Consider the following 27,583-nt stretch of genomic DNA (forward strand, 5'->3'; position numbering starts at 1 on the left):
AAGCATCCAAAAACCATTTCAGAAGTGCCTGGGGAGTTCTAGAAACATCCATCACAATCTACATAATATCCTATGGATAGTTAACATCAACAGTCAGAATTTGCATCTTACTTCAAGTCAAAATTTACCTGACATCATCTTGGAGCCACTAGATCTTTTACATCTTTGTCTGCTCCATCAAAGAACTCTTAATTCCTCTTCCCCAAGCAAAGCGCAAGCCAACAGTGAGCAGCTCACCATATCCTCAGAGCTGCACAAAATGGCTCACAGGACATCCACCACGCCCAGATGCTCCGTGGATTCCCTGTCAACCTGTTTCCACACTCCACGTCTTGGGTGAGCCGCTGTCCTCCGAGCTTGCAGTGCTCCCCCAGCCCACGGCCCCCGAACACGCAGGTAAGGGAAGGCTCCCTGCAGCTGTGCCTGGTGTTTCCAGATGCCTCCAGCTGCACTGATGCCTGCTGTTGCAGGACACCACCGCTTTCAAGGGGCCACATGCCCCGGGGCCCAGAGCATCAAGATCCAGGATTTGCTTTCACAGAGCGTTCTGCCCACATCCCAGCTTGCCCAGAGCCCTCGCAGGAGCTGTCCCTGCCCCCCTTTCCTAGCGCACCACCAGCCCAGTGGGTTGGCTGGCTCCTTCGGCAGCGCAGCCAGCGCTGCCAGCAGCTGCCATGGGTCGGGAAGGCACAAAGCCGCTGGCTCAGGGGCTGCCCCTCTGCTGGCCCCGGGAGAAGGGCTGGCGGCAGGGTCCAGGTGATGCCAGGAGAAGGGCTCTCGCTCCTTCCACGGACCGGGAACCCCTCTCTGGTCCCCGGCACAGCAGGCACGGGCCCAGCCCGGGCACTGAGGCCAGTGTGGCGGGTGGCCGTATTGAGGGCACGCCCCGGGACAGAGACCCGAACAGGCCCGGGTTATGAATTATAACCCCATCCACGGCCGGTGCTTTTCCTCCCGCCTGTGCTCCTGGCCCACTCCGAGAGCAGCGGATGCCCGACGCAGCCCCTTGACCGCAGCGAGGGCTGCCGTGACCGGGCACCCCCAGAGCTCTCCTTGCCACCTGCCTTCAGGGCCGAGGGGCATCGCCCTGACCCCGCCGCCACCGCGCTTCGGCCCCCGCCCGCAGCCCCCCGCCCGCAGCGCGGCGGCCGAACCCCGCCGCTTGGCCCCTCCCTCGGAAAGAAACCACATCAGGAAAGTATTCGGGGTATTTTTAGCGGCTTTTAACGCGATTTCGCAGCTGGGAGCGGGAGGGGCCTCCCCGCGCCGCCCGGACCACCGCGAAGGGGCCGCCGGCCGAGCGCCGCCAGCAGGGGGCGGCCGCGCGCCGCCGCCGGGACATGTGCGGCGGCCACGTCGGAGCGCGCGCGGGGCCGGCCCGCGCTGAGGGGCCCGGGGCGCGCGGGGCTCGGAGCCCTCAGCCAGCGCGGGGGCGGCGGGGCGCGGAGCGGGGGGAGCGCCGGGGGCCGTGCGGCTGCCGGAGCCATTAGCGCCGGGCTGGCGCGGCCGAAGGCCGGGCTTGGAGCTCCCTCCCCCGCCCGAGCCCCGTCCCGGGGACGTCATGGGAGGGAGGTATAAAATTTCAGCGTCGGGGCCGGGGGAGCGGCAGTGCGCGCGGGCGGGCCGGCGTGGAGCGGTGTCGGTGCGCGGAGCGGGGCGCGGCGGCCGGCGGAACCCGCGGGCGCAGCGGACGGCCCCGGCGGCACCGCTCCCGGCCGGTCGAGAAGCGCCGCGGTGCCACGCTCCCGGGCACCGATGTAGGACGCGGGGCCCGGCGGGGGCATGAATGGTGCAGCGAGAGGGGCGGGCGCGGCGCTCCCCCCGCGGCGGCGGGGCGGCGCGGGCCGCTGACACGTGCGGCGGCGCGGCGCGGCGGGGCGCCCCCTGCTCCGCGGGGCGCGGGGCGGCGCATGGGGAAGGAGCGCGGCCCGGCGAGGCACGGCGCCTGCCGCTTCTCCTTGCGGAGCGCTGCCAGCTCTTCCTGGAAGTCCTGAGTCGCGCGCGGCGCAGTGAGTTCATGCACCTCCTCGCCAAGCCTCAGCCTGCGGGTTCTGGCGAGGCTGCCGCCAGCACACCGCCCGGTCCCCCGCGCACTTTCGCCGCCGCTCGAGGGTCTCTCCCGGAGGCCCCCGCTGCCGCCCACTCACACATGAAGATGTACGTGCAAAGGGCTCTGGTACTGCTCTCCCTGCTGAGCTTCGCTACCGTGAGCCTCTCGCTGTCCTCCTGCACCACCTTGGACCTGGACCACATCAAGAAGAAGAGGGTAGAGGCCATCCGAGGGCAGATCCTGAGCAAGCTGCGGCTCACCAGCCCCCCGGAGACCGTGGGGCCGGCCCATGTGCCCTACCAGATCCTGGCTCTCTATAACAGCACTCGGGAGCTGCTGGAGGAGATGGAGGAGGAGAAGGAAGAGAGCTGCTCTCAGGACAACACCGAGTCCGAATACTATGCCAAAGAGATTCATAAATTTGACATGATCCAGGGCCCCCCCGAGCACAGTAAGTGCGGGGCTCCCCGGTGCCGGCCGGGGTGCCGCGCCCGCGGGGCAGACTGCCCGGGATCCCGGGCGCGGGGGAGGGGCGGCCGGCGGGGCCGAGGGGCGCCGGGCCCCGGGAAGGGGCCGCTTCCCCGGCGGGGCGGAGGCGGGCGGGGGGCGCGTCCCCGCCCGGCCGCGCTCCGCTGCGGAGGTGAGCGGGAGCCGCGGGGCGGGGGGCGCTCGGACCGGCGGCAGGACGGCGCGGGGCTTAGCCGGCGGCGGGGACGGTGGGTAGCAGCGTCCGGGAGCGGCGTCGGCCCAGGCCCCGGCCGGCAGCGGAGAGCCAAGCCCCTGCCTAGAGCCTCGACATCCGAACAAGGCGGGGAGGGGAAGCCTTGCGGGGGGCGAGGTGAACGCTGCGCACCGGGCTGCGAGACGGCGCAGGTCTGGTGTTTGGGTGAGAGCAGGTAGACGGCCTCCTCCCTGCCGGAGCTCCAGCGCCTGCCGCAGAGATACAGGCAACTGTCCGGTCCGTGCAGCACTCGCGCCGGCGGTAGAGAAGGTGGAGAGGCACTTGCTGAAGAGACTGCTGCTTGGAGGACACTGGTTAAGGTGTTAGTCAGATGGTGTGAGCGTTCAGAGAGCAAGCAGAAGACAACAGGGATGCTGAGCAGGTGTAAAGCAGACAGTGATGCCAAACGGACCCCCAAGGGAACACGAGCACTGAGGAAACGTGACAGATGTGGAGCAGGTGTGGAGCAGATGATGAGCAGGCCCAGATGCAGACACTAAACAGATTCAGGTGCAGAAGCTGAGCAGCTACAAAGAGACTGAGCAGACATGAACCCAAAGCAGATTGCAGATGCTGTGCACATGTAGGCACAAGCAGTCATTTTGGTTTGTTTAGGATTCCTTGGAATTGGAAGATGCAGTCATACCACTATCCAGGGTGTTCTCCTGTGATGTGCCGTCCTGGGGATAAGATTTGAACACCAGCAGTTCTGGGAGGAGCTGTGACTTGGTGCAGGCAGTCTCAGAATGCAGTTACTCTGCCAGGTTTATGTTAATCTTGACATATGATGAGCTGGAATAAGCTACAATGTGGTAATGCAACAAATTTTACTTAATCTCTACCAGACTGCATTCCATATGGTTATATGATTAGCTCTTAGCTCAGGAGACACCGAGATTCAAGGAACAGAAGGGGCAAAGGTTACCTGTATTTCGGCGGTTTTGACCTACTGAAGTGTCATTTGTGAAATTATAGACATATATGGCAAAACCAAGTGTCTGCAAAATAGTACAGCCACACTACGCACTAGCATTTTGGGGGGGAAGGGAATGGGGAAAACACAAAGCATGACAGTGGCAAATGAAGTTAGGGGTGTGGATTTGGCTGAAATTGAGGGGAAAGTGGAATGAAGAAACGGTGCATGAAAAGGAGTGATGAGCAGAGATTGTGGCTTTGGGAAAATTCCTGTGGAAATGAGTGATCCTCTCCCATGTCCCCATAGGACACTGGGTTCAAAAGACCAAGTAGTGCTGAGATTAAATTTCTGGGAGTGGGCAGTAGATGCCACTACCCACAGAAAGAGGGAACTTTGTAATTTGGTCACACTGGGGGAGACTAGCTCCAGACAGATCGTGGTGGTGGTGAGAGACACTCTTCTTGAAACCTGGGGAGTTTCATTGCTTACACCATGGCTGAATTTGGCCCCGCATCTTCAGAAGTGGCTGGTGTTCAACTTTCCCATGACTCTGTCACTGTGCCAGGTGGTGATCTAAGAGCATGCTCTGAGCCAAAGCCAGTCTCCTGGGGGGGGGAAGGGGAGGACTACTCCATTGAAGGAACTGCAGTGATGATACAGAGAAGTCTGAAATGTGTGCACATTCACACAAACTGTTCTAGCTCCAGACTGTTAGTCAAGTGGCATACTGGCTCAGAGAACCCATCCTTTTCAAAGATGCAAGGCCCAAACGTGAGGAGAGCTGAGGAGCAAAAATAGCAGGGGGGAGAGCCAAGTTCTCCATCCTTTCTTTGAACTGCCTGGTGACTCATGGAATGGTCTTTTCCCCTGTGCCTCTCAGGTACACTGCCTGAATTAAAAGTGATTTTCTTTCAGAGAATAACTCACTTTTGACCAGCCATTCACTTCAGGGATCTCATAAAACTCAGGTGGATCAGATCATCTTAACCACTGACTTGGTTATGTTCAAGCTCGGGAAGCATCTGCAACAGTCCTGCAAATAGCTTTTTACTTACCTTCCTGAAGGAAAAACAGCTGCCATTTTCCAAGGCAGCTTGAGAGACAAGGCAATTAAAGTCATGGATCACTAGGGCCAAACATCTATTCCCTCCAAACCTGCCACCTGCAGAGTTCCAGATGGATCAACTTTTTTTTCTCCAAAGTTATGCAGCTTTGGCATGAAACACCTTGGTGATTCAGGGGTATGATACAGAGTGAGGCAATACCTGCTCACAGGCAGCCTACCCTTCCTTCTCATCAAACTTGAACTGTACAGCCATCAGCCTTCCTGGGGTGTGCCAGAAACAACAGTTTCTGCTGGATCCAGTAGCGTGTGGTGAGCCTGCACCTCACTTAGAGCAGTGGTAGGAAGGTGGAAGCTCCCAAAAGAGAAAAGAACCCGCTCTCTGTATCACATTTTATACACAGAAAGAGGCTACTGGTCTCATCGTTGGTGCAGTGAACAGCTCTGGGCTGTCAACTCCACAGTAATAGCTGGGTCCAGTTGTGAGGGTATGTCATACCAGACATAGCCTGGCATGGGTGCACAGATTCCTGGTCTCCAGGCCTGTTTACTGCCACTGAGAGTTGTGGACTGGGAGAGCTTGCAGGAATATTGCCTCCAGGCTTTGTTCTGTGGTGAACAGGACTGGATTCCAGTGTGATTAACACACCTCAGCTGGGCCTGGACCAAATTCCCTGAAAAATCCCCTTGCTCCCTTTGCCTGTGCCCTCATGCAAAAAGGTACTTTGCTGTCAAGTTTCCAGGGAGTGAGACCTCTTTCCTGAACCCCATGCTATGAGAAACAGGCTCCAGCTTCACAGGGCTTAGAGTGAAACACAAAACACAGCTCCATTTCTGCATCACAGAGGGCTTGTTCCCAGGGTACAAAGGGAACATGAAACTTTTAGGAAAGGGGAAAAAGCTATAACTGTTTTCACTGGGAAGGTTTCTCAAGACCAGCACCTTGACGGTGAAGTAGGTAGAAAGCAATGTGGCTTTCTTTCTTTCACAGCAAGTAAAATTCAATAGAGGTAATATGTTAGCACCATGGCTGTCTAATTTAGCCAAAAACATTAAGGAGATGATAGTACAATAGTTGTCTCTCATCAGCTCTGTGCTGTAGGACCATATTCGTAGACTCTAAATAGATTGTCGGATAAAGCACTGCTGTTGGAAACATACTGAGCTACACTGACCAGTGGTCTGATGCAAAAAGGCATTTCTGATGATAATTGGGACACCCCTTAGGGCCAGGCAGTCAGGTCTGAAATGAAAGGGCAGGCTGTTAAGAGCACTGTTAATAGGGCTAGGCGTGCAAAGCAGCTTCAGGGGCTATTGAAACACAGTATCTGCCTAGGTCTAGGACACAGAACAGTAATGAGTGTTAGACTTCAGCTACGAAGATGTCTTTGGGCACTTAATGAAAACTTGGGGTTTTGCTGGGCTTTTCTGCAGCATCAAACCTTGCAGTGGTCACAGGGGTGGAGTTCTCCCCAGCAGGCATTCGTGTGTGGCTGGGGGTGCCCTTTATGTTGCAGGGTTTTTGGGTGGAGCAGGCCAGCTTATGCCTGCAGTGGGGTCTGGTCTCTCCTTCAATAACAGCTGGAGACTTTCCCTTATGGGAATGCTGTTCTGTTCAGTAGCACTAATGACAAAAACTCCTCCAATTAAAGCCCAGTGTCACCATCTGGTCATTAGCTTACTGGGTAAAGTTTCAGCACCCTAAAACACACATCCTTAAAAACTGGCAGGGTCCTGCTTGCTGAATTTGTAACACAAGAGGAAGACCTTAATCTCCATTGGTAAGAGTGTACATCAGTGTTGCTGAAATCAGGATTTGGCATGGGAGGTGAGCCTCTGCACTCAGGTGCTGTTTCACACTATCCCATTTTCAGAAGCTGTTTCTCAGGAGAGACAGTGATCGTGGGATCAAAAGAGGGGCCAGCAGGACTTTAGGAATGTAACTTGAAGGTTGTTCCAGCTAGGGCCTCTAGCCAGTTTGTCATAGGCTGGAACCATGTCTGGGAACAGGTGATAGTTTCTCTTTCTGTTTGTTTAGAAGCAAATTAGGTACCAGGAGATATAAGAGCCTCCTCGTGCACTGGACAACACTGAGAGGTCATCTGAGAGACTCTGCAGGGCTGCAAACAAATGGGCATGTGGACACAGAGCAGAGCTGCTGTGTCTTGTCTGCAGGAAGCTTTCATGATTCTAGAACCTTGAAGGCTAACAAGGTCAATAGGAGAGAAATGACAGCAACAAAGACTTCAATGAAACCAAAATGACCCCTCTGATGAGAGTGTTACTTGCTCCTGAGGACCTTGTTTTGGACTTTAAAGGTTTACCTCCTCTCTTTTGAGGCATCTATGAAATGGGTTTTTCTGTTCAGCAGGCACACATGGAAACAGAAAATTGCTGTATTATTTCCTGCCCATGTGCGTGATCTCCACAGTCCCAGTACTATTCATGAATTCCTCCTCCAGTTCATGAGTGAGAATCAATTTTAAACCCTAGTTCTTTCAGTACACATTGGATAATCACTGCCCTAAAGAGCCTTTGACACCTAATGCTTTGTGGTTTTTGACACTGGGTGGCTTCCGTTCTAGGAGGCAATGTCAAGATTCAGCAGCAATGGGGTCACTTTGTGTATGGCTTCATGTCTCCATCATGAGCAGAATCACAACATCCTAGCTGTGGGGAATAGGCCACACTAACTGCAAGTGAGGTTGTCCCATTGCCTGGCCTTGGGTTGTCATTTTGGTTGCAGCTCATGAGTATTAGCAAGATTTGATGAACAGAGTTAGAAGACATAATAATAAACATACTGTGGTTGATCTTTATGGATTCTTCGTCTTGTGGCATTGAAATTATGATGACAGTAAGTGGGAATATTTGCAAAATGTTGCAATGTAGACCAAATTTGAATTAATTAGTCCTGTGTTATCTTGAGCTAGATAGCTGTGCTTCACAGGTGGCAAGATGTTTGAATGACAAGTCTCTACTGGAAAGCTCTTTCTCAAACAATATTTATTTGATATCCTGCCTCTCAGAGATGTGGTTCTCAGTGTTTCTGTATCTCTTTCTCCTAGATGAGTTGGGCACTTGTCCAAAAGGCATCACCTCCAATGTGTTCCGCTTTAATGTGTCGTCAGCAGAGAAGAACAGCACCAACCTATTCCGAGCTGAGTTTCGGGTGCTGCGTGTGCCCAACCCAAGCTCCAAACGCAGTGAGCAGCGCATTGAGCTCTTCCAGGTGAGTGTTCTGATCACTTTCCCCAGTGTCTGGGCCCAGAATAGCTTGACTCCTTAATTGTTGTCTCAGCTGGTATGTGCAGAGCCATAGAAGAAAGTGCAGGCTGTAATCCAGGGTTCTTCCACCATATGCACTGATACAGTCACCTTCCTTTCCTTTTACAATGTGGTGCTGCCCTTTTCCCACTTGGAAGGGGAGCCCCTCATCAGTGGAGCAGCTCTGACCCTTCTGTCACATCATGTGTAGGACCTACCCTTGGCAGTTTTATTCCTTTGACTGTTGTAGTACAGTTGGTGCTAATCCAATTGATGGAGCTCTCCGTCTTGTCACTTATTTACTAGAAAAACAGTGCTTGCTTTCAATGATCCCTTCAGCAGCAGCTCCCCAGAAGCACAATTCAGCCCACCTGTTAATCCAGATACTTATCTGGAGTTTCCTTTGAACCTAGGGACTGACAGAATAAGGTCTAGTTCAGGCTTGGAAGTGGTAATAGGCTGAACTGGACCACGTAATGATACAGCTTAGCATCCCAGCTTAGCAGCACACTCCCACAGGCTCATGTCTGTCCACTTTTCCATGAGAGTGCAGCTAAAATTGTCTTTGGGTGGTAGTTCTTGAGGACTTCCTGGAATCCAGCATCAAAGGTCAGAGCAATTCTCCACCACACAGCTGACACAGGAGGTGATCTCAGAGCTTCTCCATAGGTTCAGTGGTCTGTGGAGTCACCCCGGGGTCTGCAGGAAGGAACAGCTTGAATGTGCTGTGGTTGTTTGTCTGGAAGTGGGAAGAAATGTCAGAGCAGAGGCAGAGGTCTCCAAACTTAAACAGCCCTGGTGTGTTTTGACAGAAGTTGAAGAGTGTAGGAACACCTGAAAATGCCACAGTGAGAACTCAGTAAATTGGCTTCCTGGGCTGGTGACTTGTGGCAAGATGCTGTATTTATCACTGGTTCTAGTCTGAAATCCAGATCCATATTCCACAGGTGTATACAAAACCAAATCCATCCATTAGATGAATTGCCGTGTGCTTCTGCCTCTATATGTGTGCCCCAAAACAATTCTGAACTGAGAGAGGTGGGCTGCTTAGGACACAGAAATAAGCATTGTGTAGATGATCTCTGGAGTTCCTGCTGGTTGTGAAGCATATCCTCTCACCTGACCCAGGGTATTCCTGGTGTCTCACTTGCCAAGACCAACCTTCTAAATTAGTTTTTAGCAAGCTGTAGGAGAAAAAAAGACCGAAGACTGTCCCTTCCTTCTGCACAGCACTGGTTGATTGTTTCTACCACTCCTTCTGACACAGATCCTTCGGCCAGACGAGCACATAGCAAAGCAGCGGTACCTCAGTGGCAGGAACGTGCAGACTCGGGGCTCCCCTGAGTGGCTGTCCTTCGATGTCACCGACACCGTGCGCGAGTGGCTTCTGCACAGAGGTAGGAGTCTTAACTGCACAGGGCATCCACAGAAATGGGGATCAGTGTTCACAGAAGTATCTTGCTGCTCCCCTTGTTGCAGGAGCTTGGTTCACCGGGAGGACAGGTTCTTTCAGTGAGAGAATAAGCCTTCCTCCAGGGAGCTTCCTCAGTGTGTGATAATTGCTGGATTCCTGGCTCTTTCCTGGAGGCCTAACCATGTAGCTCTGTGGGCTGAGTCAGAACGAGGATTCATTCCCTGGAAGAAATTCTTTACAACTAAGCCCAGAAGGGACCCCCTCTGCTTGTCTAAATGATCACAGAAAATGACAAGTTCTTTGCTTAAATTTTCACGTGAATTAGAGCAAATGTAGGGTGGGAAAAAGCAGCAAGGATCCTGGTTTATTTAGCTGTGTACAGCTTGTCAGCTATAAAGGTGAGGAAATACCAGAGGCTGAGACACCTAGACAGATGGAGGCTTTAACACTGCAGAGAATGTACCTCTGCTACCACTGGACAGCCCAACAGATAGTTACAGGGCAGTTCCCAGCAGGAACACTGACCCCATTCACAGCTGGAGCATAAGGCATCGTGACTCACAGCTGGACTGGCCTCACAGATAGAAGCTAGGTGCCACTGAAGACTGGAATGCAGGTACTGGCAAGCAGCTACTCCCTGGAAGGGTAAGCTGTGAGCTTGCAGGCTCCTCCTATTTCGAGCAATCTGAGTTGTGTCCTGATGGCTGAAGTTCAGAGCTCAAACTGCAGCAAGCTCTGGGCAGGCACACTAGCTGACAACACATCACAGAGTATACATAGTGCTGAGGAAAAAGGGTGCTAGGCACCTTGTCAATGCCCCAGGAAGCCAGATGTTTCAATTCATGGCACAACATAAAAAAGGAGCTTTCATAAGAGTCCTGTAGTCAGGCCCACACAGCATGACTGGTCCAGGAAGTTATTATGAAAGTAGATTTGCCTCTGGAAAGTCTGTGTGACTTAGGCTGCTAGCAGTTCACCAAAACAGGAGGCTGCAGCTGCTGAGAAAAATGCTTCCAGTAAAATTGCTTGTCCATATCCAACTTGCTTATTTTCAGATTTCTCCTTCAGACACTAAGCAGAAGCCAGTTAATCGGTACTGAGGATGGCAAAACTGATTTAAGAGACTAAAAGTCAGCTCTTCAAAATACTTATTTTCCCAGGGAAGCTCCTTGAAGCTCACAAATGTTTTTGAACACTGAAGAGCCTAAAAAATGTAACAAGAAGCACCCTTCTTACCTCTCCAGAAAGTTCCCTTGAGCAAGAGCAAGGCTTTTGGCAAAGGTGAAGCTAGTGGGTTTTTCTTCCTGTTCTTCCCAAGACAGCGTCTGTTCCTCAACTCTGATAACATCCCTGACTCTGAGACCAACCCATTGTCCAGGAGTTAGCACAGCATATGTAAAACTTCTTTAAAACTTCCTTATGCCAGGAGCTGTCCCAACTGTTTCTCACAGAGTCATCTTCTTTGCAGAATCCAACCTTGGCCTGGAAATTAGCATACACTGTCCTTGCCATACTTTTCAGCCCAACGGGGACATCTTGGAGAATTTGCATGAAGTGCTGGAGATCAAGTTCAAAGGTGATAAAGAGCTGGGTTAGGGGAGGCTCTTGGGGAAGGGAAAGCCTCAAGTATATAAAGAAAAAAATGAGGTCGTGCTTTGTGTATTCAAGCACTTTACATTGTGTAACATTTGTCTTAAAACATACACATCTGGGTTTGTGTGTTCATTATAGGGGTATATCCACTATATACACAGGTTACAAAAAGAAGCAAGGCCAGGCGAGGTGGGTTTGCATGAGTGTTTGCAGAAAGGAATAATTTTATATTTCAGCGTCTCTCTGGGAAGTTCAACTTGATGCCTTCTCAGATTTCCACAGAGGCTCTACTTTCTAGTTAGGGTGACTGAAACACAAGGAAGTTAGGCATCCTGTGTGAGGTGGCTCAGAGAGTCAGTGGCTTGGCTGGCCTAAGAACTAGGAACCTCCTGGCTTGCAGCCCTGGGCAGCAGCCACTGGCCCCCACAGGCTCCATTTCTGAGGCTGTTCTGCAGAGTGCCAATTATCTGACATCTTCTTTAAACCATTCATCTTCTGCCTATCCTGGGACTCAAGCCAGGAGTGAGTGGGATGGATTAATGGCCCCACCAGCAGTTTACAAATGGTAAAACAGGTGGCCCATAAGCCTCTGTTTCAGGCCTGCAACAGTGAAATTCACCAGAAATAAAGGGGTCTCTGTGAGGGCAGAAATAAGTAGACACCGTGCCTGAACCTGGTTCAAGAACAAACGTGAGAGTGTTAAATGTACTGAAAGGTCTTGTTGCATCCTCCACTTCCATGCTGATTTCTTCTTTGTGCATCCTCTTTTTTTGAAGGCATTGACAGTGACGATGACTATGGCCGTGGGGACTTGGGACGCTTGAAGAAGCAGAAAGACTTGCATAATCCCCACCTCATCTTAATGATGTTACCCCCACATCGACTGGAGAGCCCTGTGTTGGGAAGCCAGAGAAAGAAACGGGCCCTGGATACCAACTACTGTTTCCGGTAAGTGAGAAACCTGCTCAGATCCTTCGCCTGAGGTGGGCAGGCCTGGCGAGACTCCATGCCACCAGGAAAGGCAGAGCCCTCCAAGGGGGCTGTAGGTCACTGTAGTGCCAGAAGGGCCACTGGCCAGTTCAGCAGAGGTGCTGTGTGCTTCTGGCAGAGCCACTGGTTCAAAGAGGCCTGCCAGCACCTTCCAGGAGCACAGGCTGGGCAGGAGCCTGCAGCAGCCCCGTGCTGGTTGCTGGAGCAGCAGGGGTGGTGGGAAAGCCACCTGCCAGCAGCACGAGCAGTGCCCACCTGCCCCTGCTGCCGGGCTGTGCCACTCCTGGCACTTGGCACACGCAGCCACCACGTCCCACCAGCACTGCTGGTACAAGTCCTTCTGCTCAGGAAGCTGCATCTTGCATGTTGAGTCCCCCTTTAGATTCACTGTGTTTCATTGCCGTGTTTCAGGAACCTGGAGGAGAACTGCTGCGTGCGTCCGCTGTACATTGACTTCCGACAGGACCTTGGCTGGAAATGGGTCCACGAGCCAAAGGGCTACTTTGCTAACTTCTGTTCAGGCCCTTGCCCGTACCTTCGCAGCGCAGACACCACCCACAGCACGGTACATCCAGTATATTATCCTGCCAGGGCTTGGGGCTGGGATTGCCCCTTCCTCCCTAAGCCTGGTCAATATCCAGTCTCTTCAAAGCAGCACAAGTAGTTCAGATCAATATTCGTGAAAAACACTCCAAGGAAAGTGCAGAAAACAAGTTTGGTGGTTCAGAAGAGAAAATGCGCTTGCTTTGGAGTGAGTACTGAGTCTGGTCTCAGGCAAATCTTGAGGAGAAAGATGCTGTTGTCTCTTGGATGAGATGTGAAACAGCAGGACTGATGGTTTTAGGGTACTTACTTGGCAGTGGCCATGGTATTAACTGAATTGTTCACATCAAACATCAGTCCTGGTAATTATCTTCTTCCCAAATTTCTCCTGCAATTTGCAGTGGACAAAGGATTTTTCAACACTCTGTGCCAGGCTGTCATGAAAAACTGTTGTGCAATGGCATGTGCCTGCCATCTGCTCCTAAAGGGGCAGCTATAGCTCAGAAGTGCAGGGAAATCCATGTCCATTTCCAGAAGTGAACACAGCCATTCAGTAAGATCTCCTTTCTCACAGGTATCCTTTCCAGATGCATAAATCCTACCTGACCTACAGCAGGGAGGAAGCTACTAGGCAGTGAAATTTTTGAGTGAAAACTTGGCAGAAAGCAAATGTCTTTAGGTAACTTAGGCATAACCTCTGGTCAGTCTTTGGGAAGAATACAGTCTGAGCCTGGCTAGAGTGGAAGAAAATAAAAGCAATAGAATAGCACAGGTATGGGAAAAGTATCAAGAGGAAAAGACAGACTAAGGATCAGACAGTCCACTGCTGAAGCAGGAAAGGACAGAGGAAAATCCTGTGCTTCTTCTGCCCACAAAAGACAAAAGGCAGCAATCTAGATAATGCAACAGCTCACTAGCAAATTAACTTCAGATTTCACTAAAAAACCAATGGAAAAAGCAGATTCAGCTGAAGAAAAATAACTAGGTAAAGATGGTATTTCAGAAAAAATACTGAATTTTCTTGGCAGCTTGACAGTCTGCATAGCAGTGAAGTTCACTGAAGCTCAAGGACTAATATCAGTGGGAACAGCTGATCTATGGGAATGAAGAAGTGAACAGATGCTGGGCAGTAAGCACAAGACAAAGCAAGGGAATGAACAGCTTTGGAAGGGTAATGGGCATGTAGCTTTACCATCTGGTTGTCCTGAGAAGCTCTCTAGAAGGTAACTGGACTGAATCAGTGTGAGAGACAGGAGACTTTAAAATGACTCCTATGATCTTAAGCAAGAAAGGAAATGAGCAAGCGTTAAGGTCAGTGAAATGATCAAAGAAAACTTTAGAACAATATAGCTGCTGAGAGCTTGCCAGCACCACTTTGGAAAAAGATGATGAAAACTTCTCACCAGTCTGTTTAACTTGCTGTTGAGTAGAGGCCCCAGAGCACATGATACCCTGTGGACAGCCAGGGGTACTTTGCTTAGGATCCCAGAGAGTACCACAACAACAGTGATTACATGGGTCTGGATGACAGAACAAGATGTATCCTTAGCACCTCTCATCCCCAAAGACTGTTAAATTGTTAAAATACAATGCGCCAGACCCTGTCATTTATACCAGATAAGCACTGAAGGGACCACACTAGTGCAGGTGAGATCATGCTCACTGCTGAGAAGTGGTCACCTCTGGCAAGAAATGTGGCAACTGTTCTGTAGTGGTTACATGGCTGCAGTGTATAGTCATCTGTGGGCTGGGGCCAGCTGGGAGGAAGAATCCAGTGAGGTCCCACAGGACACTGTCCTGGCTCCAGTATTACAGTGTAATGACTTGGAGTGGAGGGAGAAGGCATCAGACAGTTCAAAGCTGGAAGGGAATTGTGGATACTTGAGAGGACTGGCATCCACCCAGTGCTATCTGGAGATGTTGGTTGAAATAAGCAGCATGGATATTCTTTTTTCTGGTTTCTTTAATAGAATCCAAGACAGCATGGCCCCAGGCTGGTTACACCCAACCTTGTTAAAAGCAAAAATTGTGACACACTGCTGTACCAAATTAGAGATGAAAGGAGACAACTACTTGTACTCCTTCAACCCTTAAGCATCAGTCACAGAGAGCAAGGGTATTACAGTTAGAAACAAAACAAAACAAAACAAAAAACTCTTAAGAGTCAGGCCAGGACAGGTGAGACACTTTAGAAGCAGGCCATGATCAGGAAGTGACAGAGGAGTATTACTCATCTCAGGGAAATACCCTCTGATGAGCACAGTACAAACACCTAGAGGCTTGTTGACTTGGCAGCCCCTTCCTGTCCTCAACCAACTTAAGTGTATTCCTGGCCTTGTCACAACATTTACTTTGTTCCTGCAGGTGCTGGGTTTATATAACACGCTGAACCCTGAGGCATCTGCTTCGCCCTGCTGTGTTCCCCAGGACCTGGAGCCACTCACTATCTTGTACTATGTCGGGAGGACCCCCAAAGTGGAGCAGCTCTCCAACATGGTGGTGAAATCCTGCAAGTGCAGCTGAAGGGCCCCCTGGCCCACCCAAAGCCAAGGAAAAAACTGTCAGCACCCACTCTCCTGCTCCCGGGCTAACACAAAGAGAACTGGGGGTCAGAGACTACGCATGCTGAGGGCCAAGTGCCAAACCTTGAGAGTCTGGCAGCCCTTGGGGATTTCTTCTGGAACACTCCTTGGTCGTCTTGGCAGTGTAATGTTCCTTCTAGGAAGTACTTTGATGACACAAAGGCCACACTCTCCAAAATGGCTGGACAGTTGATGTGGAAGAAAAGGATAATGTGGAAGAACTGCTGTGTATTTGAATGCTGGGTGGTTAAGATGGGAAAGCAAGAGAATGAAAAAGCAGGTGAAAGGGAGAATGGAAAAGGGGAGATGTTTTCTATTCTTGCTTTAGCTATCTTAAGACCTCAGCTCTCCCCATTAGCCTAAAGTGTTAAAGGTTTTCCCTGCAGGAGGAATTTTTGGAGGTTTCCTTAGAGAAGGAAAATGCACCAAGCAGGGAAGCTGCTAAGAGAAGAAGTGCTCAGAGATACACTTAAGACTTTTGTTCCTCAGAGCTGTGCTCCAGGAGTCCTGCAACTGAAGCCGTGTCTGCCAAAACCTCTAAGTTCAGTTGACAGGATCCTGGCTATTGGGTTCCAAATGCAAACTGCAAGGCTCCCAGTCAGCCCACCAAGGGTGGGCAAATACAAGGAAAGAGGGTGCTGAGACCATTTTCAGAGACTGATGTCTCCATTCAGCTCTTTTGCCTTCCTGGAGTTTCTAAGAGATGGTTTCGGGGTCAGGGCAGGAGCATCTGTGGGTACCTGGATACTGGGCCTATTCATTTGTGATCTGATACACCCCAAGGGCCTCTTGTCTGTTGTGGTTTGTGAGGTGCTTTGGGGTGTTCTGCACCGGTTCTGCATGATGACCTGAACTTGGTCTCACCTGCCAAGACTTAAAAAATAGTAATCTCAAAAACTTTGTAAAAAAATAAATATTTGGGGGGTGGGGGGAGATGCAAATTTTTTCACAAGCAAGTTTTTTGCTGGAGGGTTAGATGATTTGCTGGTTTTAAATTGCTACTGCTGTGGCATACTCAGTCTAAAATTTTTACCCTTTCCAAAACGTTTCTTCAAAAGAACAGATAGGATTTAGGTCAGCAAGAAAATCCCCAAATGGAAATTTCTTATTACCCTGAAACTGTATGTGGTGTAAATGTGCCCTGTGCCAACCTAGTCCTTCAGACATGTACATCACCGCCGGCATCTGCTTTTGATAGATTCATATAAAGCTCCCCTCAAAGATAAAACACTTTCAGCAATACTGTTTAAATATCCAAGGCATTGCAGTTGCCACAGCTGACAAATGTCCTATGTCCATTTGAAGGTATATATGGTCTGCCAGAACAGACCTGTACATCCAGGTAAATAACACATCCTTCCTCTCACGTACTGATCTGATGCTCATAAAAAAGATTACAGATGCTGCCTGGGCAAGAAATCAATGTGATCCATTGAATGTGTTTTTGCAGCCACAGATACTCCCAGAGGTAAAAACCTCTGGTACTGAATGCCACATGAGACTCAGAGGCTGTGTCTGACTTGTCAAAATACAGCTACTTAAAGGTCATGTTCTAGAGACCACAGAGGTTCCTCCCTGTCTCCTCCCATTTCCTGGTCCCCAGCAACTGAGTGTAAAATGACACCTGGCTGGTTCATCACCTGAGGCCAGGGCTCTCCACGGTCAGCTCAGAATCCAGCTCTTCCATCAAGCCCTTCACAATAGCAGCTGCTTCCATATAGCTCATGTGAGGCTGCCAAACCACCTAAACTCAAATGTCTTGCCCTTCCTGATCCATTACCAACTGGTTAGAGGTTAGCAAGGGTGGGTCAGTGGAGACAGCCTGCCAAACCTGTGTGCCACTATGGCCAGGGCACACGTGCCCTGATAGAGGCACTCCTCAGTGCTTTATCCTTTTCATCTCTCAGGGGCTCCCTGACGTGTGTGATAGGTGTGATGATGAAAGCTCTGATCAGTCCTGCAGCACTAGAGTATTGCTGTGCCCTGTGCATCTCTCCATACCCAGGCTTCCCTGCCACCTGCCCAGGAAGGGAGCAAATAAATGCACTATGACTACACCACCATGCTGACAATCAGGCCAGAAATCTACTAGCTACAAGAGAGCGTGTGTGTGGGAGAAATCCACCTGCCTGTTGGCATAGGAATTCTCTCTGATCCCCTTTTCATAGCAGCCTCAAGGAAGGTTTTGGTTTACAAGGTGCAGCCTGTTCTTAGGTCATTGCTCCTCCCAAGCCCTGGGCTGGCTTTGCTCCCCATCCAACTGAAGGGCTTCCTTGCTAATAAACAGGGAAGCAAAACAGGGAAATAGGGAAGGAGGGAGAGCTGCAAAGGGTTGAGCTAGAACACTTGCACACTCAAAGTTCTGCGTGGCACTTGGAGCACATCGGAACCACCCAAGGATTAACCCTGGCAGCCCCTTGACATGGGACTGTCTTACTATCCCTTGTTCACTGCTGCTCCTCAGTGACAGGAAGGGGCTGGAGAAAGACCAAGCCTTTTGCCTCTTGGCAAAGGAGATAAAATGGCAATGGAAAATCAGGGGTGAAGTGTCCGGGGGTGTCCAACCAGTAAAACACTCATGGGAACAGCAATTTTTGAAATCCAGCACATTTCAGTTACTGCTTTTCTGTTCAGCCTTCCATTTCTGTAGCAACATTTGAGAATTAGATTTGTGAGATAGGCTCTGAATTCATTTTCTTGAAACTAAAGTAACTTTTCCAGGGATGCTTTGGCTATAATTGAGCAACAAACTATACTGGCTACATGGGGCTTAGTAACAGACTGAATACACTCCTGGGCACAAGCGTACCAAAACGTTTCAGGACACTTGTGTGAGAAGGCAGAGGGCAGTTACTGTGCTGTTACTAGCTAGCAAATTGAAGAAGACAATGGGAAAGAAAAAGTGGGATCTTCATTGCCAACACTGAATACATCCCTCAACAGTTCCCTTTTGTTGTTTTCAGAAACAAACAAAAGCTGATGAAAACAATCCCAGCACAGTTTGTCTCTTTAACAAAGATCAATGGTTAGAAAGAGTGAAAAAACCCTATTCTGCAGTGCCATAATGCAGATCCTACACAGATGATCAAACAACCTTCTGTGCAGTCCCTGTTTCTCTATAGCAAACTATTACAGTATGCAAAAGATCTAGACCTGAACCTGAACACCTTGTTTTTCGGGCTGTAGTGCACTGTAGAGCTCTGAGAGGAACACTGCTTCAGTGAGTACAGAACATACACTTATACCTCAGCAAAGAATGGTCTTTGCAGACTAAATGAGTCTTTGTTCCCTGGGCTTTGAATTGGATGGTCTCTAGCAATCCCACTGCACTTACATAAAGCCCATCCCTGTCACCACCGTGTGTTTCACCTTTCCATACAACCAACAGGCATCAATGCACTCAGTCAGAAAGATGGACTGTGCCCAAAAGTAATAAAAGACAAACATACCTGTCCACTCCTCTGGCAACATCATAGCTCTGTTCTGCTGGGTTCTGGGATGCCTTGTATCTGTTGCAGCTATCAAAGTTTCATTTTTCTCAGTTCACAGATCCTTTTCTCATCTTTCTATGCTGCTCTGAAGCTTGCCTTATCTGTGACTAGAATGTCCTCACCAGAGGAAATATACAGAAGGTCTGGCTCAGGTTTCTTTGTAAATGCAATCACTACAGCCACCCCATGAAGAGGATCCATTGGAATGTCTTAGAAGGCAGATGTCTTCAATCTGATCTCAAGTCCAATGCAGGGCAGGCTGAGTATCACAGTGACCAGAATGCAGCTCTAGAGCCAGCTTCACTGTGCAGAAAAGGTTTTTTGCCCACTACAAGTATTTCTAATGGCATACAAAAGAGCATCTCTGTAGTACTGGCTTGTCTTCTCTAATAGGTGATTGAAAGGCAATAAAGTCCATCATGAAAATACAGTTTTCAAGACATATGGAGTCAACAGTGTGGTATCTACACACTTGGAAAACTATACTTCTTTGTGGTCTTATTGGCTACCTATAATCTACATTAATTGTGGTTTAGAATAATAGCAGCAGTTTGGATACACTGCAAGGATGCAAATATGCGTTCTAATTCTTTAAAAATAACATCTATTATTTTTTACATTCAAACTCAGTAGAAAATATTGGTCAAAAGCTGTATAAAATTACTATGTTTAGTAAAAGAACACCCGGACTTTCAGATCTTTGCTTTACCAGTATTTTCTTTTGCATAGAGGGAATTAATTTAAATCCTGGTTAATTTTTTATGCAGTTCCAGAAGTGACAGATCGAAACAACAAAGCTCAGTGTCTCTTGTCCTCTTTTGAAGAGAGGCTTCAGATAGAAATGCAAGATCCTTTATCATGCAGCAAGTCAACACAGAAGACATGAGACAGTTTACTCATTATGAAATAATTGTCTTAGAAATGAATTCTGGTTTATCAACAAGAAATACAGCAAATGAAAACTGTTAATTAATGGTTGCCATTCTTTAAACAGCAGTAATGCATTTGAGATGCCACTTACGCCCATAATTACAGAAAGACTACGGTACAGCACTTTGGATGTCACAGTGTGTTTCCAGAAAAGGCCAATTTCCAAGATTAAAAATCTATTACTTGCCTGCTTTATAACACACTCATATAGGGCTAGGTTTCTTAGAAAGATGCAGAGATGGTCTGAAAGCAGTCAACAAAGCAGCTGGGCCCTTTCCCCTATTGGCCTATGATTCAATGAAAAATACACTTAGGGATAAGGACCTTTCTATCTGGCAGTGAATAATGGTTTCTTTACAGCTGTGGTTTATGGCAAATCACTCCTCCCCTACTCCCCTCCATTCCCGTTATTGGTCTCCTACATCCTGCAAACTTAGTCAACAGCTTCCAGGGAGAAACTTAGTAAACAGCTTCCAGGGAGAAACTCTGTCCCCTGTGCTGGTTTAGGCTGCTACTGTTAACTTAAACCAGTTAGTACCAAGTGGTACCTTCTGAAGGCAAAGACTTATTTATCCCCCTTTCAGGAGGGTTGTGGTCTTTGTGCAGATTGATATTCTTTGCCTCTCATTTCACTTAGTTGACTAGGAAAGATCATAAAATGGTTTGGGTTGGAAGGAACCTTAAAGATAATGTAGTTCCAACCCCCCACCATGGACAGGGACACCTTCTGTTAGACCATGTTGCTCAGAGTTTCATCCAGCCTGGCCTTGAACATCCCCAGGGTCCCAGCATCCACATTTTCCCTAGGCAGCCTGTTCCAGTGCCCCATAAATCTCACAGTAAAGAATTGCTTCCTAATATCTAATCTAAAGTTACTCCTTCAGTTTGAATCCATTCCTTCTTGTCCTGTCACTACACGATGTTGTAAAAAGTCTCTTTTTGTCTTGTGGGCTCCCTTCGGGTACTGGAAGGCCCCAGTTAGGTCCACCCCTAAGCCATCTCATTTCCAGGCTGAACAAACCCAATTCTCTCACTCTGTCTTCACAGGAGAAGTGCTCTATCCTTGTGATCATCTTGGTGTCTCTCCTCTGCACTTGCTTCAGCAGGTCTCTGTTCTTCCTGTGCTGGGGATCCCAGAGCTGTACACAGCACTGCAGGTGGGGTGTCACCAGAGCAGAGCAATCTCCTTCCTCACCCTGCTGCCCATGCTGCTTTGGATGCAGCCCAGGACACAGTTTGGTTTCTGGGCTGTGAGCTCACACTGCTGGCTCATGCTCACCTCTCCTCTCACCCCCAAAGTCCTTCTCAGCAGGGCTTCTCTCCATCTGTTCATCCCACAGTCTGTGCTGATACCAGGGTTACCCTGACCCAGGTGCAGCACCTTAGAGTTGACCCTGTTAAACCTCAAGAAGTTCCCATGGCCCCACTTCTTGAGTTTGTCCAGGTGCTACTGGATGGCAACCCATCCTTCAGGTGTGAGAGAAGAAAAGGAAGAAGATACCTCATTGCTGGTCACACGGGGCCTATATAGGAAAAAAGATCAACATGTAGGTAATTAGGTGTGTTGCAGAAAGCAAAGCAGGCTTCCTTTTTCTGGTCTGCCAACACTCAGCCATTTCTCACTAGCTGTTTAGACATTCACTCATCAGATTCAGAAATGAGGCATTATAATAATATATCATGGCCAGTGCATATACATCACTTGATGAAAGAAAGCAGCTGGGTCATATCAAACCAGATTTCCTGACATTTTTCAGGAAGGATTTCTTTTTTCTCCTGAAGTTATTATCCTCTTCAGGAAGCAGACAAAACAAAGATTTGCTGTGCAGCCAGGGGCAAATCTTACAGGATTTGTGCAATGCATGTAGTGTAATGACTGGGGAATGTCATGGTAGCCATATTCTGGCCCTTTCTTGAAACAAAATTTTGGCCTTTTGAAGTGCTGAAATCCTTTTGTAGGTTGACTAGATGCTTGGGAGAAATCCACTGTTTTCAAAGACTTGTAAGAAACTCCACTTGCAGAGGAAAGCAGCAGCAGACAGTCTGACTCACAACAAGAGTCTCTGAAAGACATCCAGCCTGCAGTGAGCTGCCTTGCATGACACAATTTGACGTCTGCCCCCTCAAAGGAGACTTGTTAGAAAAATCTCTAAGTATGCTCCAGGATCTGAAGATCTCATTTAGATACTACCATGCTAAGTGCTCTGTCCTGCTAATCTGAACAAACATTACAAAGAGAAACAAAATAAAAGAGATGGCAATAAAATCTCAGGAAAGTGTTGTGTAGCAGCAGTTACACTGCACTGAATACACATTTTAAATTGTCTTCATTTTTGTAATTTACTTGCCTTCATTCAAAAGACCTGGGCCACAATTTGGCAGAGAGTGCCACCAATCTTTATTCCTAAATAATTTTCAAAAGGAAGTTTTACTACATATATGGAGACATGAGTTTTGTATGTCTGTGGATAAAGAAAAAAATAAAAATCCAGGCTGGTATCACAGACAAAATGTATTCCACACTGAATTTCTAGAATTAGAAATAGTGGAGAAAATGCTGTCAGGAAGGAAGAAAACCCCAGACTGAATGGGGGAAGCATCATGCAACTGGAAGCATTAGTAATGTAAGTAGTGGCACCAATGGGATGCCTAAAACTTCCCAGCAGATTCACAGCTCTCTATCTGCACCTTGAAGAATGGTGTATTAAGACATCCTAGATGTATTAAATATATTATATTAAATATATCTGACACAGGATAACTTTTTCAGAAGGTCATAAAAATAAGGCAAAACCACATGAAAACCATGGGGTAAATCCTATACAATAATTACTGGAAACAGAGTGGAAAAAAATCCCTTGTCATTTTTCTTCCCTAGACTCAGAAAAAAACAGTTTTATAGTAGAATAAGGGAGTGATAACTGTCAAGCCTTTTAACTTGTTAGTACAGAAACTTTTCAAAGACTCCCTCCTGACTTTTGACATGATGATACTCAAGATACAGGGATCAGTTCAATAACCCCAAAATATTTTATGACTTTGGAACATAATTACACTGAGTACTGTAATTTGTTTCCCCTTTGTGTGGGGGAAGGAGACTACACTTCACCATTGCTATAACTATGCCAAAATAAGATTTTCTAAAATATTCTTGCAGGGGCACCAAATTGAACTAATGTTCTGAGGTTATCTTCTGTTGCACATCCCAGAACAGCAGAAGGCAAAATGTCATATACAGTATTCAAATTGCTTTTAGAGATGACAGCACCTCTTTCACCTGCCCCAAACAAATGATAAAAATTTTGTTAATAAAATATGCATTTTTAACAGCCCCCAAATCCTTAACAACTGCATCAAATTTGGTCTTTTTAAGACAGACTTGATTTGTCTGATAGATCAAAGAAGCCACTTCTTTTCAAAGAACAGAAGATTTCCCAGGCTCACCGTCTGTGCTATAGGCGTGGACTTGTAGAGAAGAGGCCTTGTTAAGTATAGTCTTTTCCCTTGGGAACCACTATGATTCACTGAATACCACTGGCAAAGGCTTCATACCAGGGTCTCCACAGTGATCAGTGATTCTTTCCTTTTAATTCAAAACAGCAGTGAAAACTCCTTTTCAGTGAGGGCCAATAAAATCCTTTTTTGGTAAGGTAATAAAGTAGACTCCTCAGGGCAGACTTGGTGTTATTTGTCACCTTCAGTTCAGTGGAGTTGTCCTCCTGTATTACAACTGCAAAGGAACACTCAGAATCCAACAATTTTGAGATCAGTCTGCATTTCCTAACTACTCATCTCTAAGTCAGCAGGGAAACTTCATTCTTTGGAAAAGGACATCAGTGTTCTAAAGTGGGAAGGAACAAGTTACCAGGTTCATTAAGACATGCTGTGGTTGTGCACATTCACCTTGAAGGTGCTCTGCACTCAAGCTCTCTGGAAGACAAAGACGGTAAGAAGTGAAATGTGTATGAATAAGATAACTTAAAAACTTCAGTTACATGAAAGTAACTGAAGTTATTTATGCGATTAACCGTTTACAAGGATCACATTATGGATGACTTCCATATAGCAACCTACTTTCCTCCAAATTCCCAGTTTGTCCAGAGGTGGATGTTGGTGTCTCTTATGTTCTTTTAAAAGTTTCATCATTTTGAAAGCATCTGCAATATATGGTGCTCACCCAGGTGAAAGCACAGACAAGTTTCATTTGACAACTTGGCATATGTCAGCAATAGACACTTTCCTTAAGAAAACATCAGAGGATGAATTCTGGTGGAACATGCCATTGTCATGAAGGTAACTTTGTTTTGGCTGTTCTGGTAGTCTGTACTGGAACTGCCAAAATAAAAAACCCATGCAGAGTCAGACTACAAGACCACCTAGCTCAGCTCTTGTTGGACAGAGGTCAACAGCCCATGCCTGATGCATAAGTTAAAAACTGGAACAACCCACTGTGAGACTTCCCCAGAACAGTAATTTGTGAAGTCTGAGAAACTTCCTGTTTTTCAGTTTTAATATTTAATATGCTCCAGCAGATTACTTTTTCATGGATTTGTCTACTTGTCTTTTCAAACCACATGCTGTATTTTGTATTCACATCTTGTAATGAGAAATTCCATAGGTGGAAAAAAAGTTGCCATCTCCCCCACTTTCTTTTTTTTTCTCTTTGAAACTTTTATCTGTTAGTTACATTTGATGCTCCTACTTCTAGTGGGCATGATTATGAACAATTACTCCTTTTCCAACTTCTCCCTTACCTACCCTCCTTTCTCATCTCTTTTCCAATTAACCACTTTCTGCATGAAGAAAACTATGAATGTTAAGCTGTTGGTATAAGCAATCTCAGTTCTGTAAAGGTAAATAGGGTTCTCCTGATGTTTGGTGTAAACAAGGATGTCTCAGCTTCAGAAACATGAGGTTCTAGAAGGAAAAAAAGCCCAGCCCCAGATTTAGGTAAAGCTCAGAAGCTTCTTTTGGAAGAAACCTATGACAGAACCATGAGAATAATGTGTCCAGAAAGGAAATAATTTGAAGAGGATAAATCAGCCACTTACTGCAACCAAAAAAATCAAACTATTTATACACCTGAAAATAACCCATTCAGATTCAAACAGTGAGCCCAGGATTATCAGCAAATATAGGAACTGACTGAGAAAAAAGTCCTTGGCAGTTTTATCAAGAAAATCTTAAAAAATCAAACAGGAGCCAGACTACTTTTGTTTCCAGCAAATAATCCAAAATTGCTGCAAGTGTTGTATTAGTACAAGGTACAGGCTTAGAGAATGCATGCTGAGAATCCAAGTTGGTTCTGTAAAGTCATCTGTACATCAGTGAGTTCCTCAGATAAAGAAGAATGGTCTAGCACTGCCAACCATTCAACTCCATATGGAGAATATCTGTTATGAGGAAAAGGCACAGCACTGAGATTCCTACTAGCAAACAAAGGCCTTGATACCAAAACTTCCTTCCACAATGTGGAACCAGTATCAGAGACCCATCTGCTGATCTTGCAGGCATCATAGTGAGGAGCATTTCCAACAAATCATGATTGTCCAAAAACATACCTAGACTTGAGAGGAGAAACTTCAGTACATCTCGTTGGCATCCAACACTAAGTGGTTTGTCTAGGGTCACAACATGATCTCCCACTGACGGCACTCACGTGCTTTGTGAAGTTGTTTTAAAGGTCAACACTTAAAACACAGCACAAAATGCTGCATGAACTTGTCATTAACTCAGCCTCCAGGACTCTGATGTGCACATTACTGCTTTCCAGACTGATTCTCTGTCACTAGAACAAGCTCTGTAATTTAGAAGTGATACAAACATCACAGAAGAGGGGGATCCTTTGATTACATTATTCACTGTCACCACTGAGATAGATGCTGAATGATTGTTGGGGCTTCCTGTTAGTAATTTTCTTGCAGTGAAGAAGGACACTTCTGATGGAACTACTGATGAATACACAAAAAAATAAACCACACTTGAGAAACACGTAAAACTGTACTCCCCTTGTACAACTATTACATATCCAAAATGGTTTGCTATTCTACTTCCCTCCCTTGTAGTAGAAAACACTTCCTGTAAAACGCCTTCTCTCCCAAGATGGGAGGGGAACAGTTCTGTGCTTCCCCACTGAATCTCTTCACTGCAGCACTGAGAGGCTTATGGAAAGGGACATGAAGTAGCAGAGCTGCAAAGAGACAAAATACATGTTAGCCTTCCCTTCAGTACACAGTACCCACCATGCACAAAGACACATGGACTCCAGGCTGAAGAATACAGGGGGATGGAAAAATAAAGAGGCTGGAATCACAGAATTTATCCCCAATCTCTATTGCACATGTTCCCAATGCATCAGCATTTGTGTTCAGAGATGGGATCAGCAGATGCTCAAGACAAAGGAAGACTGCTATGTCTTGTGATGCTCTGTATGAGCACATCCTGAGAATAATTTGGAATTCAAGGTCTAGGTGTTTGGCTTCAGGTAAAGGACCAGTCTTGATACTCCTGGGTTGTTGGTTTGGGGTTTTTTTTTATCTGTCAGAAGCAGAAGAAAAATTTTCTTAGGCAAAAGGATGCAATTCTTCACTGCTCCTGACAAAATTCATCCCTTCAAAATATGGGTCTTAGACTGCACTGTGCATTTTCCTGAATATCTAAAAAATCTTAGAGACAGGATATTTAATATACCGTTACTAAGCCATCACAGTTACAGATGTGGGGGTTGGCTGCATCTAACATGCAAAGCAAAGAAGTTCAGGAAAAATGTCTAAAACCAAGTTCAAATCGTTATCCTAGAATGAGTGGGTGTGAGACTGGCAAAGCTGACAAAGCAATTCACTTGTGTTCATAATAAGCCAACACTAATTGGTAATTTTCGTGACAAAGATGTAAGAATGTTGCTTTTGACAATGATGCCTGTAAGACACTTACCCTTCCTGAGCTAACTCAATCTTTATCCTACAAACCTCTCTACAGTTCTCAGCAGTGGCCTGAACAAACAAACTAGAGAACAAAAGCAGAGATAAGATGTCCACAAGGATGTATATCCTACAGCTACTCAATCCTGTACATAAAACCCAATGGAATAAGGATAACTCAGATCCTCTGGAAGAAAGGAAAGGAATGGTTATTTACTGAAGCTAAATCTCACATGGAAATAGCCCCTCTGACTGAGCTGGAGGTGATAGCCAATACCACACATAGCAGAGGAGGCTGTGAGAAGACAGACCTAGAAAAGGTGTATCTTGAAGCCCACAGCTGCTGACAATGTGCACAAGTCTGAAGTAACAACTTCTGCAACTAAACTTGCACTAATTGTGAGCCAACAAAAATGTGAAGACAGTGAATGTGACCGTGACTGTCTAATGGAAATGAAAGATAAGCTAATGAAGGGAACAGATGTACCAGAGAGCTGCATTTTGGATAAGTGAAGTATTCAATGTCTCACGTGTGTGAGTGTACCAGAAATAAAAAATGCATGTTCTGTCCTAAGAATTCATGCCTAAAGTGAGTGGTGGTGAAACTAATAAGGTATGAACATAATTATTGAACCTTCTCACAATTTATCTGGTCTTGAGTGACAGAAAATATGTGGAATACAAGGGTGAACAAGAACATAATCATTTCAAGCAAAAATACCTTCCCCCTCTGATACACTTTCTTCTGTCAGTCCTTTGGGTTGATCACTATCTACTTGTCAACACATCTGAATGATCTCTTAACACTGACTATACAAACTAGAAAAGACAGGGGAAAGTGGAGTAAGAAAATAGATCAAACAGGATGTTTAATCCAATCTCTGATGACTCTGATACAAGCAATAGAAGATTTTTTACCTTTAAGAACTATCAATCACACCCCTTGCTGCTGGACAAGGCAGAAGTGGCAAAATACTGAGTTTTCCTTTAATTTGGCACCAACAAAGAGGCAGAACTGAAGCTGCTTCCTGTTCATTTTGAGGACGGACGGATCTTCCCTCCAATACAATTTCCAGCTGCTGACATTATTTTCTAACACAAGT

The 27,583-nt window shown here is 47.2% G+C and overlaps 1 protein-coding gene across 1 annotated transcript; it reads left to right on the plus strand.

Annotated features, from left to right (window-relative positions):
- The first annotated feature begins 1,786 nt into the window (after positions 1 to 1,786).
- TGFB3 (transforming growth factor beta 3) lies at positions 1,787 to 16,367 on the plus strand. Its single transcript, XM_066322019.1, has 7 exons — positions 1,787 to 2,501; positions 7,819 to 7,982; positions 9,285 to 9,414; positions 10,900 to 11,007; positions 11,801 to 11,972; positions 12,426 to 12,579; positions 14,922 to 16,367. Exons 1-7 carry the CDS (start codon positions 1,787 to 1,789, stop codon positions 15,078 to 15,080), a joined length of 1,602 nt encoding a protein of 533 aa, XP_066178116.1. The 3' UTR covers positions 15,081 to 16,367.
- Positions 16,368 to 27,583: the final 11,216 nt, after the last annotated feature.

Source organism: Sylvia atricapilla, chromosome 6, assembly GCF_009819655.1.
Source record: "Sylvia atricapilla isolate bSylAtr1 chromosome 6, bSylAtr1.pri, whole genome shotgun sequence".
NCBI classification, from domain to species: Eukaryota; Metazoa; Chordata; class Aves; order Passeriformes; family Sylviidae; genus Sylvia; species Sylvia atricapilla.

Excerpts from the sequence above, each read along its gene's own strand:
- TGFB3 (XM_066322019.1), top strand. The coding sequence starts at position 1,787 with ATGGTGCAGCGAGAGGGGCGGGCGCGGCGCTCCCCCCGCGGCGGCGGG. Across the intron at positions 7,983-9,284 it reads AGCGCATTGAGCTCTTCCAG|ATCCTTCGGCCAGACGAGCA; the intron begins GTGAGTGTTCTG and ends CTTCTGACACAG. Across the intron at positions 11,008-11,800 it reads GCTGGAGATCAAGTTCAAAG|GCATTGACAGTGACGATGAC; the intron begins GTGATAAAGAGC and ends CTTTTTTTGAAG.